This window comes from Heteronotia binoei, chromosome 2 (assembly GCF_032191835.1).
Source record: "Heteronotia binoei isolate CCM8104 ecotype False Entrance Well chromosome 2, APGP_CSIRO_Hbin_v1, whole genome shotgun sequence".
NCBI classification, from domain to species: Eukaryota; Metazoa; Chordata; class Lepidosauria; order Squamata; family Gekkonidae; genus Heteronotia; species Heteronotia binoei.
This window is the reverse complement of record NC_083224.1, coordinates 182,323,425-182,349,643: the sequence shown is the minus strand read 5'-3', so window position 1 is coordinate 182,349,643 and position 26,219 is coordinate 182,323,425. Positions and strand designations below refer to the sequence as shown.

General features: G+C 46.1%; 2 protein-coding genes across 2 annotated transcripts in view; both read left to right on the top strand.

The window, feature by feature from the left end:
* The window catches only part of XPR1 (xenotropic and polytropic retrovirus receptor 1), a 174,376-nt gene extending 161,062 nt beyond the window's left edge, over window positions 1-13,314 (top strand). The window contains exons 13-15 of the mRNA XM_060232604.1: window positions 6,719-6,858; window positions 8,160-8,381; window positions 10,342-13,314. Coding sequence (XP_060088587.1) covers window positions 6,719-6,858; window positions 8,160-8,381; window positions 10,342-10,402 — 423 coding nt within the window. The 3' untranslated portion in view covers window positions 10,403-13,314. The remainder of the gene's footprint in view (window positions 1-6,718; window positions 6,859-8,159; window positions 8,382-10,341) is intronic.
* A 6,054-nt stretch (window positions 13,315-19,368) lies between these two features.
* Window positions 19,369-26,219, top strand: part of KIAA1614 (KIAA1614 ortholog) — a 64,186-nt gene continuing 57,335 nt past the window's right edge. Inside the window, exon 1 of the mRNA XM_060233073.1 lies at window positions 19,369-19,519. The gene's annotated coding sequence lies outside the window, so the exon portion shown is untranslated. The remainder of the gene's footprint in view (window positions 19,520-26,219) is intronic.

Genomic DNA, 26,219 nt, shown 5'->3' with positions numbered 1-26,219 from the left:
GACTTTTTCCCTTCTCTCCAATCTTCACTCCTTTGCTCAGTTCCTAAAATGGGGGATAAGAAGCAGGAATTTGTTACTGAGCTGTGGCTCTGTTTAAGAAATGTGCTGAGTGCAGCCTAGATTACCAAGATTACCGAGAGCCAGTTTGGTGTAGTGGTCAAGTGTGTGGACTCTTATCTGGAAGTACTGGGTTTGATTCCCCACTCCTCCACTTGCTGGAATGGCCTTGGGTCAGCCATTGCTCTCACAGGAGTTGTCCTTGAAAGGGCAGCTTCTGGGAGAGCTCTCTCAGCCCCACCTACCTCACAAGATGTCTGTCATGAGGGATAAGAGAGATTGTAAGCCACTCTGAGACTCTTGATTCAAAGAGAAAGGTGGGGTATAAATCTATGGTCTACTTCTGTCTCCAATGTCCTGGTGAGGCCCACAACATCTCCACTTCCCCAGTTTGCAAGCACTCCACCCCAAAAGCCCAGTTAGATAGGGCTTCTAGGTTGAAAACTGCCCTTTGGTAGAAGGCTTTAGTGGCTCCAGGGAAAGATCAAACCCCTCCCAAGATGTTGGAACCAGACCACAGGACCTGTACCCCCCCCCCCCCCCCACTTCAGGGTCAGCACTATCAGGATCTGTATTGAAACTGGGCTCATTATCGGCTTCAATGAAATCCTCAGTGTCGCATAGCACCTCATGACAAGAACCCCTGTTCTGTGCTTCTTCTCTCTCTCCCCCCCCCCCATTCCCTTGCTAGGGAGGGTCCTAGCAAAAATCCAAACAGACAGATCTAACTGCATTCTGGCTGCACATTTCTGGACCAAAAGAGTATGATTCCTGAAACTATGGTCCTTGTCCAGAGGCCTCAGTGCTGATGGACCTGCTTCATATGGGACCACTCCTCCACCACAATGTTCAGTCCCCGTACCTATCTGCCTGGCTGATACTCGATCTCCAGAGTGGTCAGACAAAGTAGCTCAAGCATTATTATCTTCCAGGAGCCCCTCAAAAAGGAAATCATATGCTGCAGAATGGTCCAGATTCTCTTCCTGGGCAGCTGCACACAGCTTCCCTCTTGAGTCCTGCCTGCTGAATTAGATTTTTTTTTTAATATTTACTATACCTGAAAGATTATCGCAGTCAAGGTCAATCAAGGTCCATTTGTCAGCCGTCTAGCCTTCCATGACCCAGTTGCAGGTTTCTTTGCTTTCTTGGCCCCACTCTCTAACAAATTCCTCATGGGCTTGTTCAACTTCCACACACACACCACACCCCCTCTTGAGAGCCAGTTTGGTGTAGTGGTTAGTGCTCGAACTCTTATCTGGTGAAACAGGTTTGATTCCCCACTCCTCCACTTGCAGCTGCCGGAATGGCCTTGGGTCAGCTGTAGCTCTCACAGAGCTGTCCTTGAAAGCACAGCTTCTGTGAGAGCTCTCTCAGCCCCACCTACCTCACAAGGGTGTCTGTTGTGGGGGAGGTAAGGAGACTGTAGGCTGCTCTGAGATTCAGAGTGAAGGGTGGGATATAAATCCAGTATCATCATCATCTCCTCCTGTTCCCTAGTAGATCATTTATTTGGTGCTCTCTGCCTTAATGTTGTGACTTGCCCTTCCTCTCCTATAAGGTAGCCTTCTTCTTGACGATTACCTCCACCCAGAAAGTAGGGGAACTCAGGGCCCTATGCTGCTCTCAGCCCGTTACCAGGTTCCAGTTGGTTGTTCTCTGCCCTAGTTTGGATTTCCCCCTGCAGGTACTGTCTACCTTCCATGTGACCCAGTATATAGTTCTGCCAGTGTTCTTTCCCTCTCCCACATCAGACAAACCCTACACACTTTAGATGTTTGGAGGTTGTTGCTTTTTTATTTAAATCATACTGGATCCTTGGAGAAAGAAGACAACTCGCTGGTCTGTTCTGCTGACCCCTGCAAAGGCCAGGCAGTCGTCTCCCAAACCCTCTCAGATGGGGTGATGAGAGCCATACAGTTAGCTTAATCTGCCTCCAATCGATTCCCCACTCCACCTCAGAGCTCACTCGGCCAGGTCTCTCTCAGTCATATTCCGCAGCCTTCCTTGGCAATGTTGCCTGGGACAGCATCTGTAAGATGCCCATGAGGTGTTCCCCATCAATGTTCATCAAGTATTATGCAGTCAGTGCCAATTCCAGATGGGATGCAGCTGTGTTTCTTCAGCCCTAATAGCGCTGAGGATCCCACACCCACCTCCTGCATGTAAGTGAGCTTGCTGTTCTCCCGTGTGGGACTGCACAGAAGCCAGGAAGATGAAAACAAGGTTGCACTTAACCTGTAACTTCATTGAGTGGCCTGTGCAGGCACACACCCCTTTCCCTGCTGTGGGATGAAGAAGATATTGGATTTATATCCCGCCCTCCACTCCGAAGAGTCTCAGAGCGGCTCACAATCTCCTTTACCTTCCTCTCCCACAACAAACACCCTGTGAGGTGGGTGGGGCTGGAGAGGGCTCTCACAGCAGCTGCCCTTTCAAGGACAACCTCTGCCAGAGCTATGGCTGACCCAAGGCCATTCCAGCAGGTGCAAGTGGAGGAGTGGGGAATCAAACCTGGTTCTCCCAGATAAGAGACCGCACACTTAACCACCACACCAAACTGGCTCTCCTTGCACTCATGGGATCTTTCCCAAGTGTGAAGGGACTGGGTGAAAGTGCTTGCCCCACTCTGTCATATGTCAGCTGAGCAGTAAGGAGAGGGAGCTGAAAGCGCCAAACATTCTAGAGAGCTTTGTAGAAGAAATCTCTGCAGCAGGCCTGCACAAGCACAGTCCCACGTGTGCCTGACACAGAAGGCCATTCGATGAAGAACAGTTACAGGTAAGTGCAACCTTGTTTTACCCTTAATCATCTTGTCAGCAATATAGTTACCATTCTCCTTTAAAAGAAAATTATTTAACTTATAGAAACTGGAATACAAACAGGAAAAATCATAAAACCAAACGGTAAAAAACACTAGCAAAAGCGGCAATTTACAAAGCCAAGATTCACAATGACCAGCCACCTAAACTTCGTTGCATCAAGGGAATTGCATCCTTAGCACATAGGAAATCCAGGACTGATTTCCATATCTTGTCAAATTCAAATAAAGGAACTACTGTGCATGAATCACAAAAAAACGAATTATGCCTACTCCTACCTATCCAAAATGGTTCCCAGAGTTTCTGGTACCATTTTTTTTGAGCAAAGATCCCATGAGGAATTTCCAATTTCTGGCTGTGACCAAGCGAGCAGAATTAACCAGCGTTGAAACAAGAGATTTGGTATTTTTATCAAGCAAAGAAATTTTTTGTTACCATCTTCCAGTATTTTTCAGTTTTAATGCATTTCCACCTAGGGATGCCAGCCTCCAGGTGGGACTGGGGGAACCCCTGGAATTACAGTTCATCTCCAGGCTACAAAGACCATTTCCCCCAGAGAAAATGGATGCTTTGGAGGAGTGTATATGTGGACTCTGTGGCATTGTACCCCACTGAGGTCCCTGTCCTCCACAGGCTTCATCCCCAAGTCTCCAGGATGCTCTGTATTCTTGGTGATTGGGCAGGGGGGATGGTGGGAGGGCTTCTAATGTCCTGGCCCCACTGATGGACCTCCTAATGGCACCTGGGGTTTTTTGACCACTGTTTGTCACAGAGTGTTGGATTGGATGGGCCATTGGACTAATCCAACATGGCTTCCCTTATGTTCTTATGTTCAAAGCCAGATCTGGCAGCCCTACTCCCCATCCATGGGACGGAGACAGTGCTGGTCGCCTTGGTGGATGATCTCCAGCGGCATCTGGATCGAGGCGGCATGGCGGTGCTGATGTTGTTAGACCTGTCGGCCGCGTTCGACACGGTCGACCATCGGTTACTGACCCGTCGGCTCGCCAACGCAGGGATCAGGGGGTTGGCCTTACAGTGGCTTTCTTCCTTCCTTGATGGACGGGGACAAAGGGTGGCAATTGGGGGAGAGCTGTCCCAGAGGCACTCGCTAGATTGTGGGGTGCCGCAGGGAGCAGTTCTCTCTCTGATGTTATTTAACATCTACATGCGCCCCCTTGCCCAGATTGCCCGGAGGTATGGGCTGGGGTGTCATCAATATGCGGATGACACCCAGCTCTATCTACTAATGGACGGACGGCCTGACTGTATCCCAAAAAACCTGGCGCTGCAAGCCGTGGCAGGTTGGCTCAGGCTGAGTGGGTTGAAGCTGAATCCAACGAAGACGGAGGTCCTTTGCGTGAGTCGTGGCGCTCTGGGAGGAGAAATTCCTCTTCCATTTTTTGACGGTGTGTCACTGAAAGCGGCACACCGGGTCAAGAGCTTGGGGGTCCTACTGGAGCCTTCATTGTCAATGGAGGCCCAGATAGCGGCCACTGCCAAGTCCGCGTTTTTTCATCGTAGACGGGCGAGACAGTTGGCCCCCTTCCTCGAGCGCCAGGACCTAGCAACAGTGATCCATGCAACGGTCACCTCAAGACTGGATTACTGTAATGCCCTCTACATGGGGCTGCCTTTGTGCTGAACCCGGAAGCTGCAGCTGGTGCAGAACGCAGCAGCTAGGCTATTGTTAGGGCTCCTGAAGTGGGAGCACATACAGCCGGGGCTGCGTGGGCTGCACTGGCTGCCGGTTGCATACCAGATTCGGTACAAAGTGCTGGTTATTACCTTTAAAGCCCTATATGGTCGAGGGCCTGCCTGCCTGAGGGACTGTCTCTCCCCATACGAACCCCAGAGAGCACTGAGGTCAGTGGGAAAGAACCAGCTGAACATCCCTGGGCCGAGGGAGGCCAAATTGAAGAACACAAGGGAATGGGCCTTCTCTATCACAGCTCCACACCTGTGGAATCAACTTCCGGATGAAGTGCGGGCCCTGCAGAGTCTTGAGCAATTCCGCAGGGCCTGCAAGACTACTCTTTTTAGGATGGCCTTCGCTGAATGCTGAGTTAATGATAGGATTCGCCGCTGTTGTATCCCACCATCAATTTATTAAAAACCTGAAATTTAGCACCATAAATGTTAATTTTAATTGGAATGTTGATTTAAACGATGGTTTTGGAATGTGGTATTTATTGAATTATATGATTTTATTGTATTATATTGAATATGTTTTGAGCCGCCCTGAGCCTGCTTCGGTGGGGAGGGCGGGATATAAATAAAAAGTATTATTATTATTATTATTATTATTATTATTATTATTATTATTATTATTATTATTATCATCCCTTGCTGATGTAGCCAGGGAGGACCTGGCCAACTCTATCTATTGATCCATCCATCCATCCACCCACCTACCCACCCATCTTCATCTTCATCTTCATCATCTATTTATTTTTCTATCCCGTCCTCTCTGCAAGCAGACTCGGGGTGGCTAACAATCAGCCAGAACACAATTTAAGGTTACAATTTAAAAACAGCCCCATACATTTCATGGTGCTACTCAAAATTTCAGTATAGGCAGGATCATATGAACATATGAAGCTGCCTTATACTGAATCAGACCCTTGGTCCATCAAAGTCAGTATTGTCTTCTCAGACTGGCAGCGGCTCTCCAGGGTCTCAAGCTGAGGTTTTTCACACCTATTTGCCTGGACCCTTTTTTTGGAGATGCCAGGGATTGAACCTGGGACCTTCTGCTTCCCAAGCAGATGCTCTACCACTGAGCCACCATCCCTCACCTGACTGGAGCGGCTCTCCAGGGTCTCAAGCTGAGGATTTTCAGGCCTACTTGCCTGGATCCTTTTTGGAGATGCCAGGGATTGAACCTGGGACCTTCTGCTTACCAAGCAGATGCTCTACCACTGAGCTACTGTCCCTGTCCTGATCATAACTTATTTTCTTCCGACAGTATGGTGATCATAATTCCTCATAAGTGATGTTGCTTAGCAGTGTAGAGTGGCAGTCCTCTCCCATTTAGGTATGAAAGGCCTGTCAAAATAATTCAGTTTTTCAGGCCCTGCGGAATTGGAAGAGATCCCGCAGGGACCTTAAGGACTCTGGGAGGGCGTTCCACATCATCGGTGCTGCCACTGAGAAGGCCCTAGCCCATGTAGAGCATAGTCTGGCCTCCCGTGGTCCAGGGATAGATAACAGATTTTGTGTTCCTGAGCAGAGGTCTATCTGGGGAACGTATGGAGAAAGGTGGTCCCTTAGATAGGCAGGCCCTCAATCATATAGGGCTTTAAAGATCAATACCAGCACCTTGAAATGGACTCGGAAACTAATAGGTAGCCAATGCAGCTGTTTCAGCGTTGGTTGAATTTGCTCCCATCGTCGAAGGCCCATTAGCAACCGTGCTGCAGCGTGTTGCACTAGCTGTAGTTTCTTAGTCAGGGTCAAGGGCAGCTCCATTACAGTGGTCTATTCTCGAGGTGACCTTAGCATGGATCACCACTGGTAAGTTGTCATGTTCCAGAAAAGAGGCCAGCTGCCATAACTGCTGGAGATGAAAAAAGACGGATTTGGTAGTGGCTTCTACCTGGGCCTCCATAGCCATATGTGTACAAAGTCAGCATGTGGTTCCCCACAATTGGCAAATTCTAGCAAATGAGATGTGGGTTTGATGGAGCATTTTTATAGTGGTCTCTCTTAAACAAAGAATAATAGAGAAAGGTATACCCTCATTGCTTTATTACTTTATTTGGAAGTGGGACTTGTGCGATGGTTGGTAGAAGCCTTTTCTCAATATATCTATTTGTCTTGTCTGCTTTATGTTTCCACAGGCCTACTACTACTGTGCCATTGTTGAGGACGTGATACTGCGTTTCGCATGGACTATCCAGGTCTCCATTACCACTATGGGCCTCTCCCCACATGCCTCAGACATCGTTACGACTGTTTTTGCACCACTTGAAGTTTTCAGGTAAGACACGGCGACTAAATCAGTGACTCCTGGGCATCGCAGGAGTCTGCGCTTGTTTGCAAATGGTCCAGTATGGCACGTAACATCCACACAAGGGACAAGCAGTTTTGAGACCACCTTCATTTCAGTGTGGCCCCAATGCACTGCCTGAGCTAGCATTGTCAGCACCTGGTATTTCAGCTGAACATTCTGCCCAGCCTTATAAATGCAAATGTCTAGCCTTGTGGAGATTTAAACCAGGGGTGTCGAACATTTGTTATGAGGGCCAGATCTGACATAAATGAGACCTTGTCGGGCTGGGTCATGTGTGTCATAAAATGTTATGCCAGGTAGAATATTTTATTTAACAGTCTCTGATAACTGAAGGAAGCAAGAGAGGGAGAAGGAAGCAGACTTGCTCATGGGCCTGATAAGAGCCCTCTGCTGGCCTGATTCGGCCCCTGTGCCGCATGTTTGACACCCCTGATGTAGGCTATAGGCAGCTGGGTGTGTCTGAGAGCTAGAAATCAGAGGGAACTTTGGGCAGGGTCTCATGAGCAGTGGCGTGAATCTTTGTTGCCCTTCTCTCCGATTCTGGAACCTGCCTTATGCAACCTTTTTTGAAATCTGGCCATCCTTTCTTTTTTTGCTCAGTCACATCTCAAATGTGCCAGCGTGTTGGAAAGCCAGGGAGCAAAGGCTCAGTCCCACGGTCAGAGGACAATACATATGTCAAAAGACGAGTTTGCATACTTTTTATTCCAGTTTCAGCATTAATGTTTCTCTAATGCAAACCACACTCAAACCAGTTCTGCATGACACTTGCAGGGTAGCATTTTAATTCTTTTTTTGTTCTATCAACTCATTCTTACAGTGGTCTAGCAAAGCAGCAGATTACTGACTTGGCAAGAACCACCCGGCAAGCTTCATGTCTCAGAGAGAATTTGAATCTGGGTTTCACAACCCACCCCCACAAACTACACTTCATTTGACTCATTAAACTGGAGGTCTTCTATTTTCCCCCCTCCAGCTGTGATGTGCTTTAGTGTTGCTTTTAGAAAGAACAGGATGTCAAAATCCACCCATCCATTAGCTGGAAAGCAACGTAGCAACCTCGTCTGCCTTTGCTTGCCACCAGGTTTTCAGAGGAGGCGGCAGATTTTTTTTAATCCACTGATGGATTTCTTGTTTCACTTTGCTAACCTGTATAGCTTCTGGTTTGCAACAGCCACAAAGAGGCCTTTATGCTTCTAGCATGAGCTTGTGTCTTGACTGCCATTTGTTCTCTCCCCCCGCCCCCACTCCCATCCTCCTCCTTTAAGGCGGTTTGTGTGGAATTTCTTCCGACTGGAGAATGAGCACCTGAACAACTGTGGCGAGTTCCGTGCCGTCCGGGACATTTCAGTGGCGCCACTGAATGCGGACGATCAGACTCTGCTCGAACAGATGATGGACCAGGAGGATGGCGTCCGAAACCGCCAGAAAAATCGGGCGTGGAAGCGTAGCCAGAGCGTGTCCTTACATCGACCCCGTCTTGCTTCACAGTACGTCTGCGTTGCCTCCCAAGATTCCCTTAAAAGTCCCATCTGGACAAACAGCTCATATTGTATAAACAAAGCAAGGCTGGAGCAGATGTTATTTGTATGCAACTTTACCTTGTGTCTAGCTTACCTTGGGGCTCAAAAGAAGGTGAATGTATTCCCTCCCACATTCCCTCCCATAGCAGAAGAAGAAACAGATGTTAGCATGGAAAGCTTAGAAATCCAGTGAGAGTGTGCAAAGCTAGTGTTATTTCAGGGACACCTGTTCATTCTGAGAAGAGCAAATCCATATGTTCAGGGCAAACAGGAGATCCTGTTCTTCCAAGACTGCGTTGCTTCATAAGGTAGGTGCAGGAGTAGCTTGTTTGTTTGCTTCCCTGTGTTAAAAGTCTCCTGTACAGGGAAGCTAGCCGTTATGGGGGGAAAGTTGCAAGCATCTGTGTCGGTCCGAAGCAAAATCCAAATAAGAAAAAAAAATCCACATAATACCTTTTATTAGGACCACATAGAATCACACAAAATTAAACGGGCGTCCACACATTAACTTCTTGCTCCCAGAAAGCCAGGGATCCTATCTAACACAGCACTTTTTAAAATCTGCCTGCTTACGCAGGATTGTGCCCAGAATGCTGACAAGATCGGGTATTAAGATCATGACTGCAGACATCTGCTCTCCACCAGCCCCCTTTTCTGTTATTGGTCTGTTTTCTTGTAATATTCAACTTGATGAACTCAGAAGTTGGCATGTTCTTTTGTGTCGTTTTGATTGGAACCCGTAAGGAAGAGCAAAGAGTTGAAAGGAGTGCTCGCTTATATACTAGGTCACTTGTGGTAATGAAATATTTAGCATCTTTTTGCTAGTTTGGTGTAGTGGCTAAGTGCGCGAACTCTTACCTGGAAGAGCCAGGTTTGATTCCCCACTCCTCCACTTGCAGCTGCTGGAGTGGCCTTGGGTCAGTCATAGCTATTCCAGAGCTGTCCTTGAAAGGGCAGCTTCTGGGAGAGCTCTCTCAGCCCCAGCTACCTCACAGGGTACCTGTTGTGGGGAAGGTAAAGGAGATAGTGAGCCGCTCTGAGGTTCAGAGTATAGGGTGTGGTATAAATCACCATCATCTTATTTTTTTTTCAATTGAACAATGAGGACTAGACGCTTTACTTTTTAAACAAAAGGTAGAATTCTTTGGATACAGTGAACAATATATCACAATTTTTCTATGTCAGAGTACCATGTAACTAACGTCATTTGGCAAGTCCAAGGAGGCAAGGCAGGGTAAAGCATTTGAAATAAATAAATACATAAGCCACTGTTCCTACCCCAGAGTGTACAGCGGAACAGTGTGCTGGCACCACGTGCCTAAAGACAGATTGATGCTCAAGATGTGTAAGTTGAGAAGATGCATACCTGCTTCTCCACTGCCTTGCAACCTCTGCACAGTGGGAGGTGTGTGAGACTAGGGCATATATCAGAACCAACAAGGTGGGAAGTAGTGTGAGCTTTTGAACACCAGGCATGGACACGGTCAGTTTGTCTATGCATGATGAACAACGACCAGGACTTTTTTTGTAGCTGGATCTCCTTTGCACATTAGGCCACACCCCTCTGATGTAGCCAGTCCTCCTGGAGCTTACAGTAGGCCCTGTACTAAGAGCCCTGTAAGCTCTTGGAGGATTGGCTACATCAGGGGTGTGTGGCCTAATATGCAAAGGAGTTCCTGCTACAAAAAAAGTCCTGACAGTGACCCTCAAAAGCACAGGAAGGCCCAGCCCCCTCAATGTCTAAATGGGTTTACAGTGGGAGCTTTCTCCACTGTAACAGCTACTCAGCAGAGGGAGCTGTTCATATGCTCCGTTGGTCCCATACTTGTAACAAATAGTACAGTACAGAGAGCAGATCTTGTGGGTTGCTGGCATATTGCAACAGTCTCTCTCATTGCCTTTCTTTTTAAATGTTGTGTTTCTCCAGGTCCAAGGCTCGAGACACCAAGGTGTTAATAGAAGACACAGACGATGAGGCAAACACATGAACCGTCTGCAGAGCCTAGTTCCACCTCCCTTGTTCTCTCTTGCTTTACTACCCTCCCCCTCAACCAATCCAACCTCTGGTACAGTTCCAGCTGAACACAGGAGAAAAATCTGAATACACTTTCTGAGCTCCTCCGGACTGGATCCTATGGACTCCAACAAGCTCACTGTGTTTTCTTTTATTTTTTTCTTCTGGTTTTTTAAATTTGATTTCTTTGGTTGTTGTTGGGAGTTTTTTTTTTCCAGTTTAAAAAAAACAAAAAACTTTGTTTTTGCCAATCAGAGGGACATTTAAGGAAGGAACTGTCTTAAAGATCGTTTACAATCTCTACAAAGGACAAATTATCTGGATGAAGAACAGGTGTCGTCGTCATAGGGACTCCCTAACGGGACTTTGCCGAGAACTCAACTCGGTCTCTGCTCAGTCCAGTTTTGACTGGTTGAAACTGGACCTGCATTTTTAACTCTGGCTCGTTCTTTCTCTCTCTCTTTCTCTCTCTCTTACTCTCTCCTTTTTTTTGTTGGTTTTCTTCATATCTAGCGCCAAGGCACTTGCTGCACTTGCCGGAAAAGTGCACTTAGAGCAGTACCTTCATTCACGAAGCTACTTTTTAATTTGATGTAAAACTTTTCTTAAATAACCTTTTTTGGAAAAAAAAAATACGACGTTATCTGTTGCACATAGTTTTCACCGTTATTTATGATTGTCGACAACCAGTTCAAGAAAGGTTTGAAGTCCTGTGCGATGAAGGCGATAACTCTCTAAAGACCAGGCAGGCGGTGGGTGGAGGAAGGGGGGGGGGGGAAAGGAGATGTGAATCCCGCATCCACTCTTGTGAGGTTGAGCCCTTTAAAATACCTTTCTCAGATGAGAGCACTTGCACTGGTTTGACCTGGCATATTATTTTCCTTTTATTTTTAAGCCAAAGTTTCTCTGATGGGTTTTTACTTGCTGCTGCTTGTCCTCCAGAAACCCAGGCCCTTTTTTTAGCCAGATCATCCTCGTCTTTGTCTCTTTCTCCTCTCTCTCTTTTCTCTCTCTTTTTGTAACGTGGCTGTGCAGAAACAATACCAATGACCTTTTTTAGATTCACTGGCTTAGAAAGGTTAGTTACAGCTAAAGCCCTGTATGGCCCTCCAAATAATAATAATAATAATTAAAAAAGAGCCTTAGTTTGATGGTTGAGAATGACTTTCGTTCTAACGAGCTGAGTCTCTTAGGGCATCGTCCATCCCATGTGTTTTAGACAGGGAGCTCTACTGCGTTGTTCCGTTCACTTCAGCAAGATCATCGATGGGGGGAAAAACTCGGAAGCAAGTGAGGGAACGGGGCTGCCTTGCTTTGGAGGTATTAGGCGATGTGTACAGGGGGTCAGGCGGACCCCTCCAGAGTTTGTTGCTTAGATACGTTAGACTTTACAAAGACTGAGGAAGTTGGTATTGCAATAGAAAGGGCTTTTTAACTGTTTTTTTTAAATAAAGAAAAACAAAAAACAAAGAAAAAAGAAAAAACTCTTTTTGCCTGGACTTTGGCAAAGACTTGTCTGACAATCACTGGCCAAGGACATCCTCAGGTTAACTTTTGTTTCATTTTTTTTTTAACCTATCTCCTTCCACCCCTACCCCGGATCCTAATTTTCCAGTTCAGTGCTAGGTCTGTCTTTTACGAGCATGAAGGCCGAGGCTTCTAATTGGTAGGCAATGACTGTACAGTTTTAGCAAATTCAGTAGGGAAAAAAAGTGGCACTTAAAAAAAAAAATCAGAGCCTGTAGGATAGAACAGCAGCATGAATGTTGAAGGTGCCCTACCCCTCCCCCGACCCCCCACTCACCCTGCCTAGTCACAAGCCTGCGTTGTGTATGCTAAGCGTTTGTGCTTAACGTTAGCAAATGAAATCTTTTTTTGTGCTCTATTACACAGTCTGTGTGTGTATGTGTGTGAATTTAACACCATATACTGGGGGGAACTGCTTCAGGTTTCCTTAGCTCTATCTCTAATCTGGGATTTGCTTTTTGCGGCAAGGCCTGCGGTGTGTCATCTTTTTTTAAAAGCCTTTTTTAGAAGGTCGCAGTTTGTTGCTGGTTCCTTTCTCTCGAGGAATCCTCTTGGGTATGCCATCAGAGGCACCCTTTTAAACAAAGAGGACTCTTCTTCCCCTTGTCCTTATAATTGGTTCCCTACTCAATTAGTTATTCCCCACTTGTCTTTGCAGGCCATTTTCAAGATTTATTCTATGGGGCTGGTGTGTGTATATATGTATATTTATTTCTTCAGCAGTATGCATTATGTGCTTCTAGCCCAGAGGAACTGAAGAAGATCTACCTTGATTTTATTTTGAACAAAAGCAAAAGAATGCAAAAAAGCTAGAAGAGTGACTGCAGGCCGAGGCCTCTTCTTAGACAAGAGAGTCAGAAAGTGAATGCTTGGACTCGTAACACGTTATATAGTCCGTCAGGAGATTGTACACCACTGTTCTGTCACTCTGCTCCAACCACTGAGATTCTGACACTGTGGAAAGATGATGGCGTATTATTGATTGTTGGAAGTTAATGAGATATGTCCTTTCTGTCCAGAGCCACTTAGTATTCCTGAGTATTCCAATATCGGAATAACGGACTGACTGAGAATCCTGCATATCTGTCCCTTTTGGATCCCCCTGCATATCCCTCCTTACTTGATCCCACGAGAGCTGTGCATTTTTATTTATTTTTTTGCTTGGACAACACTTGCAGCATAAAGTCTGCAACAAAGAGACCTTTTTCTGGGTGAGGGTTGCTTTGTGCCCCGTTCTTAGGTTCTGAGGTTCTGTTTTTTTAACTCATGAAGTTGCAAGTGTTTGCAAGCAGTTTTCTGGTTGGTAACAAATGGATAGTTGACTTCTGACAAATAAACAGCATCCACTTGTAAATTTAATAAGGCGGTGTGAAAGGAGCATCAACGTCACCACAGGTTGCCGATCTGTCGAAGTCACGTGTCACCTACAGCTTCCTCTAACCCAAAGGATTCAGCATTGGTTATTCTCATTTAATTGCTATGAAAGAACGGGATAAAATTAGGATTGACCAGAAGGATAGTAGAAAATCCTACCACCCACTGAATTCAGGTAGGATGAAGAGAAAGGACTAAGGCTGGAGAGAGAGTTGAACATGGCATGTGAGGGGTGCCTGTAAAGGTTTTTGTTCTGTATCGATTCCTGCTGTCCCCTCTGATCAGCAGGTTTCGAAGCCCTACAGAAACTCTGTTGGTTGGGGGGCGGTAATGAGAGAATTACACACCACAACTCAGCAATGCCTGTTTCATTACATCATGAGCACTTTGTAAAAAAGCTATTGTCTGTCTCCAATCCATGTGATTCATTTTATACCAATCTCAGGACTGTCTTAACTGGCTGCACATGACCTGCATTTCCAGTAAAGAAGAGTGTCCCGCATTCCATGACGACCAGAGTTCTAGAACAAAATAAATCCCCAAATCACTTTTAGAAAATTGAAGTGGAAGATCTTCTGGAACACCCTAAATGCTGGGAATCGGCTGTCTCCTATCAATGAGTCGCTCGGCAACGTTTGAGGGTTCTCTTGTCTTGAGAGTGAATGCAGACATTCAGAAGAATGGGAATTAGCAGGGTTGAGCGATTCTTTCCATATGTCTTGGCTGAAATCAGGATTTGCAGGTTTCACCAAAGTAAGAGTTTTTTGTGATCCGGAGTTCATCAAGTTCACTCTTTGCCCTGATGATGAGCCTATCAGGTGTTCAAGAACAAGTTGCTCTGACTTTTCAGGGCTGTATCTTTAATGGTGTCCATTTTCTGTGTTTTTGTATCATTATTCTTGGTTTTAAGCAAGGTAGATTGTGAAGCTGTATGTTTCTCACAGGGAATGGACAGTGCAGAATGGGAGTCCACCATGTAGTGATCACTTTTCTGAGGAAAGGCAACGTTTTCTGTGATGTTTTCAGGGTACACTACGGAAAAATTACAGCCAGAATACTGTACTGTTCTTCCCAAAGTGAAAACCAGGGGAAATGTCATCTTTGAAATTGTTGTTGGAGACAGACCATAGTTTGTTACTTATATGTACATGTACCCCAGTTTCACATTAGGCAAATAAGGTTTTGCACGGTTTTATATTGCCTCAAAAACATGCAAAATCTGCTAGCCCCGTGGGTCACAGAAAGATAACGTGTATGTCTAAGGCAAGCAGTGTCTCTCTCAAACGGCTTTCGACTCATTTAGGAACTGATGGCCTGGATCTCAAACAGCAAGGATTTCTGCCATGCAGCACAACTTTCTGTCCTCTCACTGCAGCCCCCTTCTCCTCCCCTCTCCCACGAACAGCATTTGGGGCTGCAGAGGAAGGCAAGAAAGTCACGCTCCCCTGATGAGAATCCTTCCAAGTCAAGCGATCCAAGCCAATTCTCCAGCCTTTGTTTTGGCAGACTATCGCTTACACTTTGTTCTTTCCGGTTGTCTTTTTTTACGTAATTAAAATGCTATTCTTTCTTTTGATGAAACGGATCTCCAAGGTGGCTATGGGAAAGAGATTTGAAGCTCAGATGATACCAGAATAGGAGGATTTGTCCTCTGACTGCCAGAGAGAAGCATCTTAGGCAAGAATGCACAGCAACACCTCGCTATTTTGGTTGCTTTTTAAAAAGAATCTCCTGATCTGCCGGAGAGGAAAGCCTTGTGCTCTCTCAGTTCAAAGAAGTACTGCTTTTATCTGTCTCCTCCATGGTTACCCGATTATGAAGCTCTCAGCAATCAGCCATGATTTTGATCATAAAAGAGACCTTTTTGAAACAATTTTCTTTTTCTAGAAAGAAACATGAAATTTTCAAATTGGTGCTGCAAGTTTAGTATTCTGGAGCAGTTGTCTGGTCATGGACTAACAATGGCTCGCTGCTATCCTTGTTGCATAGCCTATTTTGAATCAGTCCAGGGTTATCTTCGATAACACACCCAGAGGGCGGGTGGGAGTAGCCGTCAGTTTTTGTCTAGATCAGTAGTAGTTGCAAACGTCTTGTAAAGCCTGAGTCTCCTTGTAAAATCAGGAGACCTTCGTGGAGAGAATAAGCGATGGGAGACACAAATCAGGGACAGAGAACTTGTCCACTGTTACGAAACATCTGCAGTACACAGCTACATGGGAACATTGAGTATGTGTATGCAGAGCAATGATGAGGCCCCAGCAGGCTTTGCTGTCCAGTGCATATGGACTATGCACCCACAAATCCTCAGCAACATGCAAGAGTTCTTTAGTTATAGGTTCCAGCAATCGGTAGGAAGTTTGATAGCCATTGATCAAGATCTCCCCCAGCCTCTTCAAAAAGTCGATGTCGTTCAGTTTCAGTATCAATGGGGGGTTTTCCCCGTCCCACAAGAGCATTTAGCAATGAGGCCCACTGTCTGTCATGGGTATGCATTTGTAGTGGGGCATGGGACAGTTCAAGAGGGGCAGATATGTCGATTCCAGTACCCCTATGGGACAGTCACCCAAAAGCAATGAAGAAGAAAGCAAAAAAAAAAAAAACACAACCAACTGGGACTCATCCATGGAATGAGTTGAAATACGTGGTTTTGGACCTTCATTGTTTCTCTCTGTGTACTTGTAGCTGGCTATATTTGGGGGGGGGGGGCGGGGGGGGGTTCACTCTGATATTTAAGTAACTGAATTAGGGTCTGGGGCAATTGGGCTATCCTTCTTGGCCTCCCCAGATAAGGCAGAGCTGATTTTTCTGAGGCTAAGGCAGTCATTGAGACTACAGGTGACTACGTCTGAGCCTGGCATTCATTTGCTTCCTGATTGGTAGCTCAGAGGAGAAATCGTCTTGTAAATCTTGGGATTCTTGACCAAAAGGGATATCGAATGGGGCAAGGAGTTGACGATCTCTTTGGATCTGGAGGAGAGGGGTCATTTATTCATGCTTAAGATTTTTCTCCAGCACCTTTATACCATTTCTTGGATTAGAACTTGCCCCAGCAGGGTGACTCGGATAAGGTGACAGGTCCAACGAAATGACTCGTTACGCATCTTTGGGCATAGATTTGGACATCTGCCTAACAAAAACCATTTTAAAAATTGTAATCCTGGATTGGTGGGGTAACCGCAGGGTTTATGATGAATGAAATAACTCCTATTTGCATGGTCGTATAAAGCAAGGTGAGCTTTTTTGCTGCTCCGGACCATTAAACCTTCCCTTCTCAGCCTGTTGGGCGGTCTGCTTCATGTCAATTCTTCTGGTGCTTGGAGTTGGCGAGGACCTTTTTGTCTTTTTCATACACCCCCCTGCCCTGCTGCTATGTCGACTCATTCCCATCGTTCCAGTGTTGGTCTCCATGATGAGTATATACTTATAAAGCCCTGAGCTGTAGGTGTCAAAAGTAACTATGGAATGTGATTTTAGTCCTCTTGTGGGTGCTTTATTCTCTCTCTTTTTTTCTTTTCTTTCTTTCTCTATCTCCTTCTCCACTCTTCTTTTGGCTCAGTGGAAAAGGCGAGGACAAAGACTTGCCGCTTGCTTGGAGTCATGATGTACCCGTGACCGCGCTATTAGCTGTCTCCCCCCCCCCCTTCCCCTTTCTCTCCCCCACCCCTCCAGTGGATATAAGATTTTTCTGAAGTGTGGAATTACCTTTCTTGATAAGTAGGTTTTAAAAAAAAATGCACAACGTGGTACTGTTTCATAGTTCCTAGATGGTTGTATTAAAAAAAAAAACAGTTAATGTGGTTTCTGTGTTTTTAAAAGGAAAAAAAAAAGTGATTGGTTTATTAATCTGTCCTTTTTCATTATTACAAGCTTTGTTTTCCAATGACTTCCTGTCTTGTTTTCGTGTTCTGGGTGTTGCGTCTGTCTCCCCGTAGTGCTGACTCTGCTCGGGTTTTTCTTCAGTGTACAAGCACTGAACGCAAACCACTGTTTACTCAAGTGGGTTTTGCACAGCCGCACAAACACGAGTGAATCCAGTTCTCCAGTTTCAGTGGCCTTGCAAAGAAGAAATTCTCATCCTAAGGTGGTCTTGAGGTAGAAGAAGCAGGGCTTGTCATTTCTGTTGATTTCCCATTTAAACTCCACCCCACATACCTGCACACACCCTCAAGAGCGACTTTTTGTATAGCATAGAAAACTGCTGAAGATGGGGTGCTGGGAACCAAGGCTGTAAAGATGTAGCTACTTCTGGGCTCCTGCAGACGTACATTTTCCCCTCCTTTTCACCTGTTAGAACTTTCACAAAACCCTACATACTGCTCCAAGAGTTGCAGTTTCTTGGGCAGATTTAAATCAAATCACTTCGTCACTGGTTACCCCTAAGGAGAGCACGTCTGAACTTGTAAGCTGTGAACGCAACAAAAATAGGTTTTGGAAATTTCTTAACAGTATATGATCACTGGTCAGGGAACCCCTGATTGGAAGTGGGTTTACTGTGTTGCTTGTAAAATATACCTTAGCACTGTTAGGTCCAGTTTGGGGAGGTGAGGCAGAGCATCATTTCCATGACGTTCCTGTTTTATTCAAGTGTTCCTTTATGCATGAAAAAGGAACAGAAACGTTCTTATTATGAAATGGGCCCTGGAGGTAAACCAGGAGTTTGGGGCACAGAAACGTGTTGGGCCTTACTGATTCTCTACATAGGTTTCTTTTTTTTAAAGTTCAAGTGATAGCTGCTGTTGGTCCTCCGGAGCGACAGGTTGGCTGCCGTAAAACCAAGCAAGCAAAATATACTGCTGAAAAGATACAAATGATTCTCTGTAGTAGTCAATTTTCATACATGTTTTATATGCTTTCAAAATTTCATATAACAAGAACACTTGATAAACGGTCACAGTCCCATAAACACACACACACACACGTACTTCCTTCTGGAGAAACTGAAATGAAACCAACGTGACAGTCCCTATTTTCTTTCACTGCATAGGATCTTTGGTGAGGCAATCCTTTGCTGCTCCTATGGCTTGAGTTCTCTCTAACAGTCAAACGGTCTCACAGGTACCGGCGACTTTCATTGAGCAGGTGAAGTCACTTTAACAGTACATATGAAAACTGCGCAATAAAGCAAACGGACATGCCCTCTGGTTATATGGGTTGCTTTATTGTAATGGGGAGGCACTACTGTTGATGAATCCAGTGTGTGCACATTTAAAATATGAATCATGTAGCATTTAGGGTACCAGTACAGATAGTTTACACTAGTCCAATCTCTTCAGACCTCGGAAGCTCAGCAGGGTTCCTGATTGGTATTTGGATGGGAGACCAAGAATTTCAGGGTCACGACACAGGCGGGCAACAGCAAACCACCTCTGAACATCTCATGCCTTTAAAACCCCACAGGGTGGCCATAAACCATCTGTGACTTGTCTGCAAAAAAAAAAAGTACAGAAAATGCAGGATAGCTGTAGGCCTATGTTAATGGGATGTCCTTTGTTTCAAAGCTGTAAATATTTGCACTACAGGTATTGCAGGCTCAAATTATTCCTTGGTGGTTGTTTTTTTTAATATCAAATTCTGCCACCGCCAATCTGAAATTATACAGCTGCAGCAGTTCCAAACACTGATAATCTCTTCCTTCCTTTGCTGAGGCTCTTTTGTCAAAAATAGGTTGTGTGCAAACTGCAGTGGCAAATCAGTCCTCTGTTCTCTTCTCTTGCCTGATGCGATTTACCAAGTACCGGAAATTGAAACAGTTGTGCGTTTTGCCACTGCAGTAGCTGTGTAGGGGGGGAGGCCCTCCTTCTAACACCATTTCCTTCAGCCTCCCTAGAAGGACTGATATTTTTGGGAGCCTTTTCAGGAAACAAAACTGATACCCACATCTAGCATCGCAATCCTATGTATGAGGCAGGGACGGATTAAAACAATTTCATAATCCTTCTAGATTTCCTTTTATTTTCATCGGGATTATGAAACCAATCACAGATATAAAAAGCTCCAGTTTAAAACCAGCAGTTTGGGAACAGATGCCTTGTGGTGGTGATGGGTGCGGCGGTTCAAGCAGCAGACTTCGCAAGAAGGAAGAGCGAAGGTTCCTGTTTCCCTTAGAGAGATTCTCCTTGCCCTCTCTTTCCAATCCCCGCTTTGGTTTGTTGCTGGTTTTAACTGAGATGGCTGCGTGATAAATACCCAGGTAAGGTTTGCATAACTCTTGCATTGCGCTTAACTGCCAAGCCAAGGATAAGAATGAATGTTGGCTGCTGAGTCCTCGCTCTCACACTAGCCAAGACATGCAGCTATTCCCTTGGCCTGGGGATGTCCGCCGCGACATGGTTTCAGAATTGGACGGCGCAGGCAGATGATGCTACGTTGATCCCGGAGCAAAAGCAGTCGACTATGTAAATATTGGAATTACGCAGATGTTTTTGCTGGGCATAATACTGATGGTATTATGTAGCATTCGAAAGTCTAGTGCCGACATCAATACGTTTTGGTGCAATAAAGCTGCCTAATTGCCTATAAATTAATACCCTTTTTTGAAACTTGGCTTTGACATTCAGCCCTAGCCTAGTATATGCGATTCCCTACCATTTTGGATTTTAAATCCAAGACTCGCTCCCTTCGTATCCAATGTATTCTTCCTGTCAAGAGAGAGCCAGTTTGGTGTAGTGGTTAAGTGCATGGACTCTTACCTGGGAGAACAGGGTTTAATTCCCGACTCCTCCACATGCACCTGCTGATGTGACCTTGAGTCAGCCACAAGTTCTCTCAGAGCTGTTCTGCCCAAGAGCAGTTCTGGGAGCACTCTCTCAGCCCCACCTACCTCGCAGGGTGTCGGTTGTGGAAAGGGGAAGGGAAAGATTGTAACCTGCTCAGAGATTCCTTTGGGTAGTGAAGGGCAGAGTATAAATGCAATCTTTTCTTAATTAAGGTAATTGTCAATTTCAGCATATACTCCACTGTAAAGTATATCTAAGTAAAATGGGGGAGGGACCTAAGAAAGTTGAACTGTCCATATACATATATGGTTGCTTCAGGACTTGAAATGACAAACTGAATGCTATTTTTCTAGCCTGTGTTAATCAGTAGAGTTTTGTTGGGACCTCAGATCCTGGCTAATTCTTACCACTGCTTAGCAAATGCTTTCAATGACAGTCCATTTAACTAATCACATCCAGCAGTATTATTAGTGGAGAGGCTTCTTTTGTTGTGTGTCTATAAGCTGGGTCTATGGGAGAGGACAGAAATTCTTGAAAAAGTGCCTTCAACTTGGTTCAGAGTTGTCAGGCAGAAGAACAGAGCATTACTGACCTATTGGGTAGCCAGCACTGAAAGGTCTGGCAACTCTAGTAATGATGGACCCTGAGTGTTTGCTTTCATAAGGATTAAAAGGTCAGAGATCCACATCACAGCAGGGACAACCATTTCCTGAAAGGGTCACCAGTTCCAGATTCTGCCAAGATGCAGCCATGACAATCCAGATTCTATTTGAACTCTGCTCACGACCCACCTGCTTCTGCTCTTGACAAAAAGGGACCAATACTTCCGAACTCAAAACCTGGCAACCGTAACTCAGATTAGCTGTTAAGATTCTGTAGTTATTTTTGAAGTTTTAATCTTTTAAGTAATTATCAAAGCTGTGGATAAAGCCATCAAAGAGCAGAGAAGTGTATTCATTTTTGTGCAATTTTTGGAACTGTGGTGTTAATTTATCATTTCAGATGTCACCCATAATGTCGTCATGTAGGAAGAAGATTCCAGAAGATTTGTAGAGCTTGGGGAAGGTGGAATTTGGGGAGGGACCTCATCAGGGAATAATGCCATGAAGTCCATCTTCCAAAGCAGCCATTTTATCCAGGGGAACTGATCTCGGTAGCTTGAAGATCAGTTGTAATTTTTGGAGCTCTCTAGGTCTCTCTTGGAGATTGGCAGCCTAGCTCTGAGTATTTAATGTGCATAATCTCAACACTGGGTGCCCCTGCTGTGACGTGGAGCTCTGACCTTTTAATCCTTCAGAAAGCAAACTCTCAGGGTCCATCATTGCCAGCTCTGGGTTCGGAAATACCTGGAGATTTGGGGGCAGCACTTGAGGAGGGTGGGATTTAGGGACAGACTGCAGCAGGGTACAATGCCATAGAGTCCACCTTCCAAAGCGGCCATTGTCTCCAGGGGAACTGATCTCTGTTGCCTGGAGATCAGTTGTAATTAGGATTCCTAGGTAGGGTGGCCAACCTCCAGGGGGTGGCTGAAGATCTTCTGCTATTACAGCTGATGTAAGTCCCCCTGAGCCCTGCTTGTAGGGAATGGGTGGACTAGTACATCCAACGTAATAAATATATAAACTGATCTCCAGGTAGGGTTGCCAAGTCCAATTTAAGAAATATCTGGGGACTTTGGGGGTGGAGCCAGGAGTCTTTGGGGGTGGAGCCAGGATACATTGGGGGCAGAGCCGAGAGCAAGGATGTGACAAGCATAATTGAACTTCAAGGGAGTTCTGGCCCTCACATTTAAAGGGACTGCACACCTTTTTAAATGCCTTCCTTCCATAGGAAATAATGAAGGATAGGGGCACCTTCTTTTGGGGCTCATAGAATTGGACCCCCTGGTCCAATCTTTTTGAAACTTGGGAGGTATTTTGGGGAGAGGCACTAGATGCTATACTGAAAATTTGGTGCCCCTATCTCAAAAAACAGCCCCCCCAGAGCCCCCGATACCCACGGATCAATTCCCCATCATTCCCTATGGGAATCGTTCATGGAGGTGCATGATGGCTCTGGGGGCGGGGCTTCCCCCACCGGCCAGCTGGCTGGGGAAGGGGGGAAGCCTGTAAAACTGGGGGATCCCCCTCTGGGACCTGGATTGGGAAGCCTATCTCCAGGTGACAGATCAGTTCCCTTGGAGAAAATGGCCACTTTGGAAGGTGGGGTCTATTGAAGTCCCTCCCTGACTCAAACCCCACCCTCCTCAGGCTCCGCCCCCAAAATCCTGATATTTCCCAACCTGGAATTGGCAACTCTATTCCTAGGTCTCCCCTGGCCACCAGCAGAGGATGGGAGGGCAGGGCTGCCAGATCCAGGTTGAGAAATCCCTGAAGATTTGGGGGTGGAGCCTGGGGAGCCTTAGAATCCACCCTCCAAAGCATCCTTTTTTCTCCAGGGGAACTGATCTCTGTAGTCTGGAGATGAGCTGTAATTCCAGAGGATCCCCAGGTCCCACCTGGAGGCTGGCATCCATAACAGGAGTTCACTCGCGGAGTGGGTGGCATATAAATCTAAAGTAAATAAAATAAATAAAAATAAATCTCACGCCACCACGTAGAAGTTGGCAACCCTAACCCTTACCCTGTGTCCCACAGACTCCTGCGAATCTGCCTTTGCAGACCAAATTAACCTCCTAAGGCAACTTTGCTTAAAATTCTAGCTGGCTTCCTCCAAAAAATGGAAGCGAAACAATTCCTGATAGGCTTGCCAAGTCCAATTCAAGAAATATCTGGGAACTTTGGGGTGAAGCCAGGAGCGAGGTTGTGACAAGCATAATTGAACTCCAAAGGGAGTTCTGGCTATCACATTTATAGGGACCGCACACCTGGAAATGCCTTCCCTACACTGGAAATAATGAAGGATAGGGGCACCTTTTTTGGAGCTCATAGAATTGGACCCCCTGGTCCAAACTTTTTGAAACTTGGAGGATATTTTGGGAAGAGGCACAGGATGCTATACCAAAACTTTGGTGCCCCTACCTCAAAAAACAGTCCTCCCAGAGCCCCAGATACCTGCAGATCAATTCACCATCATACCCCATAGGAATTGGTCTTCATAGGGAATAATGGAGTGCCCAGCAGACATTTCCCTCCCCTGCTTTTTAATAACCCTGAAGTGGGGGCAGGGAGGGCCTTCAAACCGGGGGATCCCCTGCCCCCACCTGGGGATTGGCAACCCTAGAAGCCTGCCTTTGCTGACCAAAATTACCCTCCTAAGGCCACTCTGCTTAAAATTCTAGCAGGCTGGCTCCGTCCCTCAAAAAAAAAAAAATGGAATCAAAACAATTCCTGACTGGCGGCCTAGCTTCTTCACTCCTCCTCCCTCCTCCCTCACATCCAAAATCCCCTCCAGCCAGCAGACGAAAAAGGAAGGAAGAAGGAAGGCGCTGCAGCCTAGAGGTGTAGAATTACACAGCCCTGACTCCCAGGCAGCCGCTCTGAGTATTTTCATACCATTTGCCCCAGTTGAATTCAGGCTTTTTCTTTCCCTCTCCTTTTCCATCCCCCTCCCCAGCCTCTTCCTGTATGGCCGTAGCCATGGCAACAGGACTGGTCCCCCTAAACACTGCACAGCTTCTGTAGAGGCCTGTTCCTTGCGGTTAGCATGAGGGATTTTTTGGTCGCCTTCCCTGGTATGCAGCTTCCAGCAAACGCGCAAGGCCGCTTCCAGCTCCCCTCACAAACACTTGACTCGTACACAGCTGGCTGGAGAAAGCACAAGCCGGCCAGAGGGTGGGAGGATAGGGGGTGTGTGGAGCAGAGCAGAAGGGAGGAGAGGTCACATTGCTGCCGAGAAGCCTTCCCTCAAACGCCAGCCCAGTCTTCTTCCCCCCCCCCACCTCCTCCCTTCTCTTTCCCTCCTTCCTTTGCATCCAGCTCTTTGGAAGGGGTGTGATGCTTTGCAAAACTCCACACGGCTGGAAAAATTTGCTTTTCCAAAATCCAGGCTGAGGCCTAGCTGTGTAGTCTCAGGCCTCTGCACTGGGGGAGAGCTTCAAGAGGGCACTTGGGGTGGCTTGCAAATCCCTTCCGAAGACTGTCCCCTTTGAAATGCCTACGTTTTGTTTTATTTGTTTTTGTGGGTTTTTTCCCCCTTCTCCCTTTTAACAACTTATCCTGCTTAAGAAGATGAACCTTGTGGGCGGTTAGATGCAGCTGAGCAACTTTTTTCAGCTTGGTGGCATTCTCTGGAGCGCTACGCCCTGATCCAAAAAGGCGGCCTTGGCTAAAGACAGCTGGAAAGAACAAGCGGGACCAACCTCCTCCACTGGATCAGAAATGAATGAGACTTAATTCCTCTGTGCAGTTTCTAGTCTCTGAGGGATGGGGTGACTGGAGGCCCAAGCTGTGACCTTGGCTACAAGTCCCACAAAATGGGATCACCCCACACTGTGAAGAAGGGCATCCCAGTATGGTGAGTTCTGGAGTAAGATGCTCATGCGTGTTTCTGCTTGCTCCCAGAAAGGCAGGGAATCTCTGAGATGTCTTGGTAAGCTTTCATTTATTGATCGATTTTGAAAGGTGCTGCTCTGATAGGAGATGGAACGTCCCTGCTCGTTCCCATGTTATATATTCATTTTACTATGCAAATCTAAATTGTTTTGCCTCTAGTTAGAACTGAGGAGAAAGGGTGGAAGGAGAAGGAAGGGGAATTGTTGGATTCAGGGGTCCTTTGGCCTACGTGCGTCAGTGGTAAGAGGACTGAGCTGTGTTAGTCTGTTGCTGTAAAATAAGAGTCCAGTAGCACCTTTAAGACTAACTAATTTGATTGTAGCATTAACTTTCGGGAAATATAGCTCTCTTTGTCAAATGCATGGAGGTAACATACCCTCCATGCATCTGAGGAAGAGAGCTGTGTTTCTCAAAAGCTTATGTTACAATAAATTTTGTTAGACTTAAAGGTACTGCTGGACTCTTTGCTATTGTGTGTCAGTGGGACTCTGAAAGAGGCTATTCAGAACTGAGAATTCTCTTTCCTTTTGCATCCAGCTTTCTATCATGCAAAAGAAGTTTGAGGCTAGGAAAGAGCCAGCTGCTCCCAGCTGGTCACCCTGGCTAGTGCCAGCCCGTGCCAACCTGTGGTGAATCTAGCCCTGGAAGGTAAACGAGGGGCAGAGCTGATGAGAGGGTAGGTGGAGCAGAACCCAGAATGCACTGGAGTTGGATTGAAGCCATGTTTTGAAACAGAACGGCATAATTCCTGTAAATTATTCCAGCTCTGACCTGCTTCCAGCATTACTCATGTCTATATTTGATTCCCTTTTTGCCGCCTTTTCTGCAATATGATTGAGGTGTTTGCCTGGGTGCCCAGTTTCTTAGCCACCAGCCCAATGATCATTGTGACTGGTAGGGAGGTATCTCAACAAAGTCTACTTGTGGATTACTCCACCCTTGAATAGCCAAACCAGTCTTCCTCTAGATTGCTCACATTTTAGTTTTGTGGCCCTTGACTTGGAGTGAAATTATTCCAGTCTCCTGGCCATATTGATCCTGAGGCAAAGTCAGTGTGACTGACAGGTCCCTGTGCTACCATTGCATATTAGGGATGCCCTGTGCTACCATTGCATATTAGGGATGGGAGGTAGGGTTGCCAGATCCAGATTGGCAAACTCCTGGAAATTTGGGGGTAGAGCCAACCTGGGGAGGACAGGGACCTCAGAGGGGTACATGTAATAGAGTCCAGTTTGGTGTAGTGCTTCAGTGTGTGGACTCTAATCTGGAAGAATCAGACTTGATTCCCCACTCCTCCACATGCAGCTGCTGGGTGACCTTGGGTCAGCCACAGTTCTCGCAAACAGTTCTCTGAAGAGCAGTTATCTGAGAGCTCTCTCAGTTCCACATATCTGACAGGGTGTTTGTTGTGGGAAAAGAAAAGAAAGAAGCTTGTAAAGCACTCTTGAGTGAAGGGCAGAGTATAAATCTAATCTCTTCCTCCAAAGCATTCATTTTCTCCAGGGGAACTGATCCCTGTAGTCTGAAGATGAGCTATAATAATAATTAATAATTATCATATGTAGAATAGTCAGGAGATCCTAAGATTGTCTGGCAGCCAAAGGTTCTAGCTCTTTTAGCGTTATGCACCACTAGGTAGTGATCTAGACTTGCACCACTAGGTGGTGATCTAGAGGTGGTG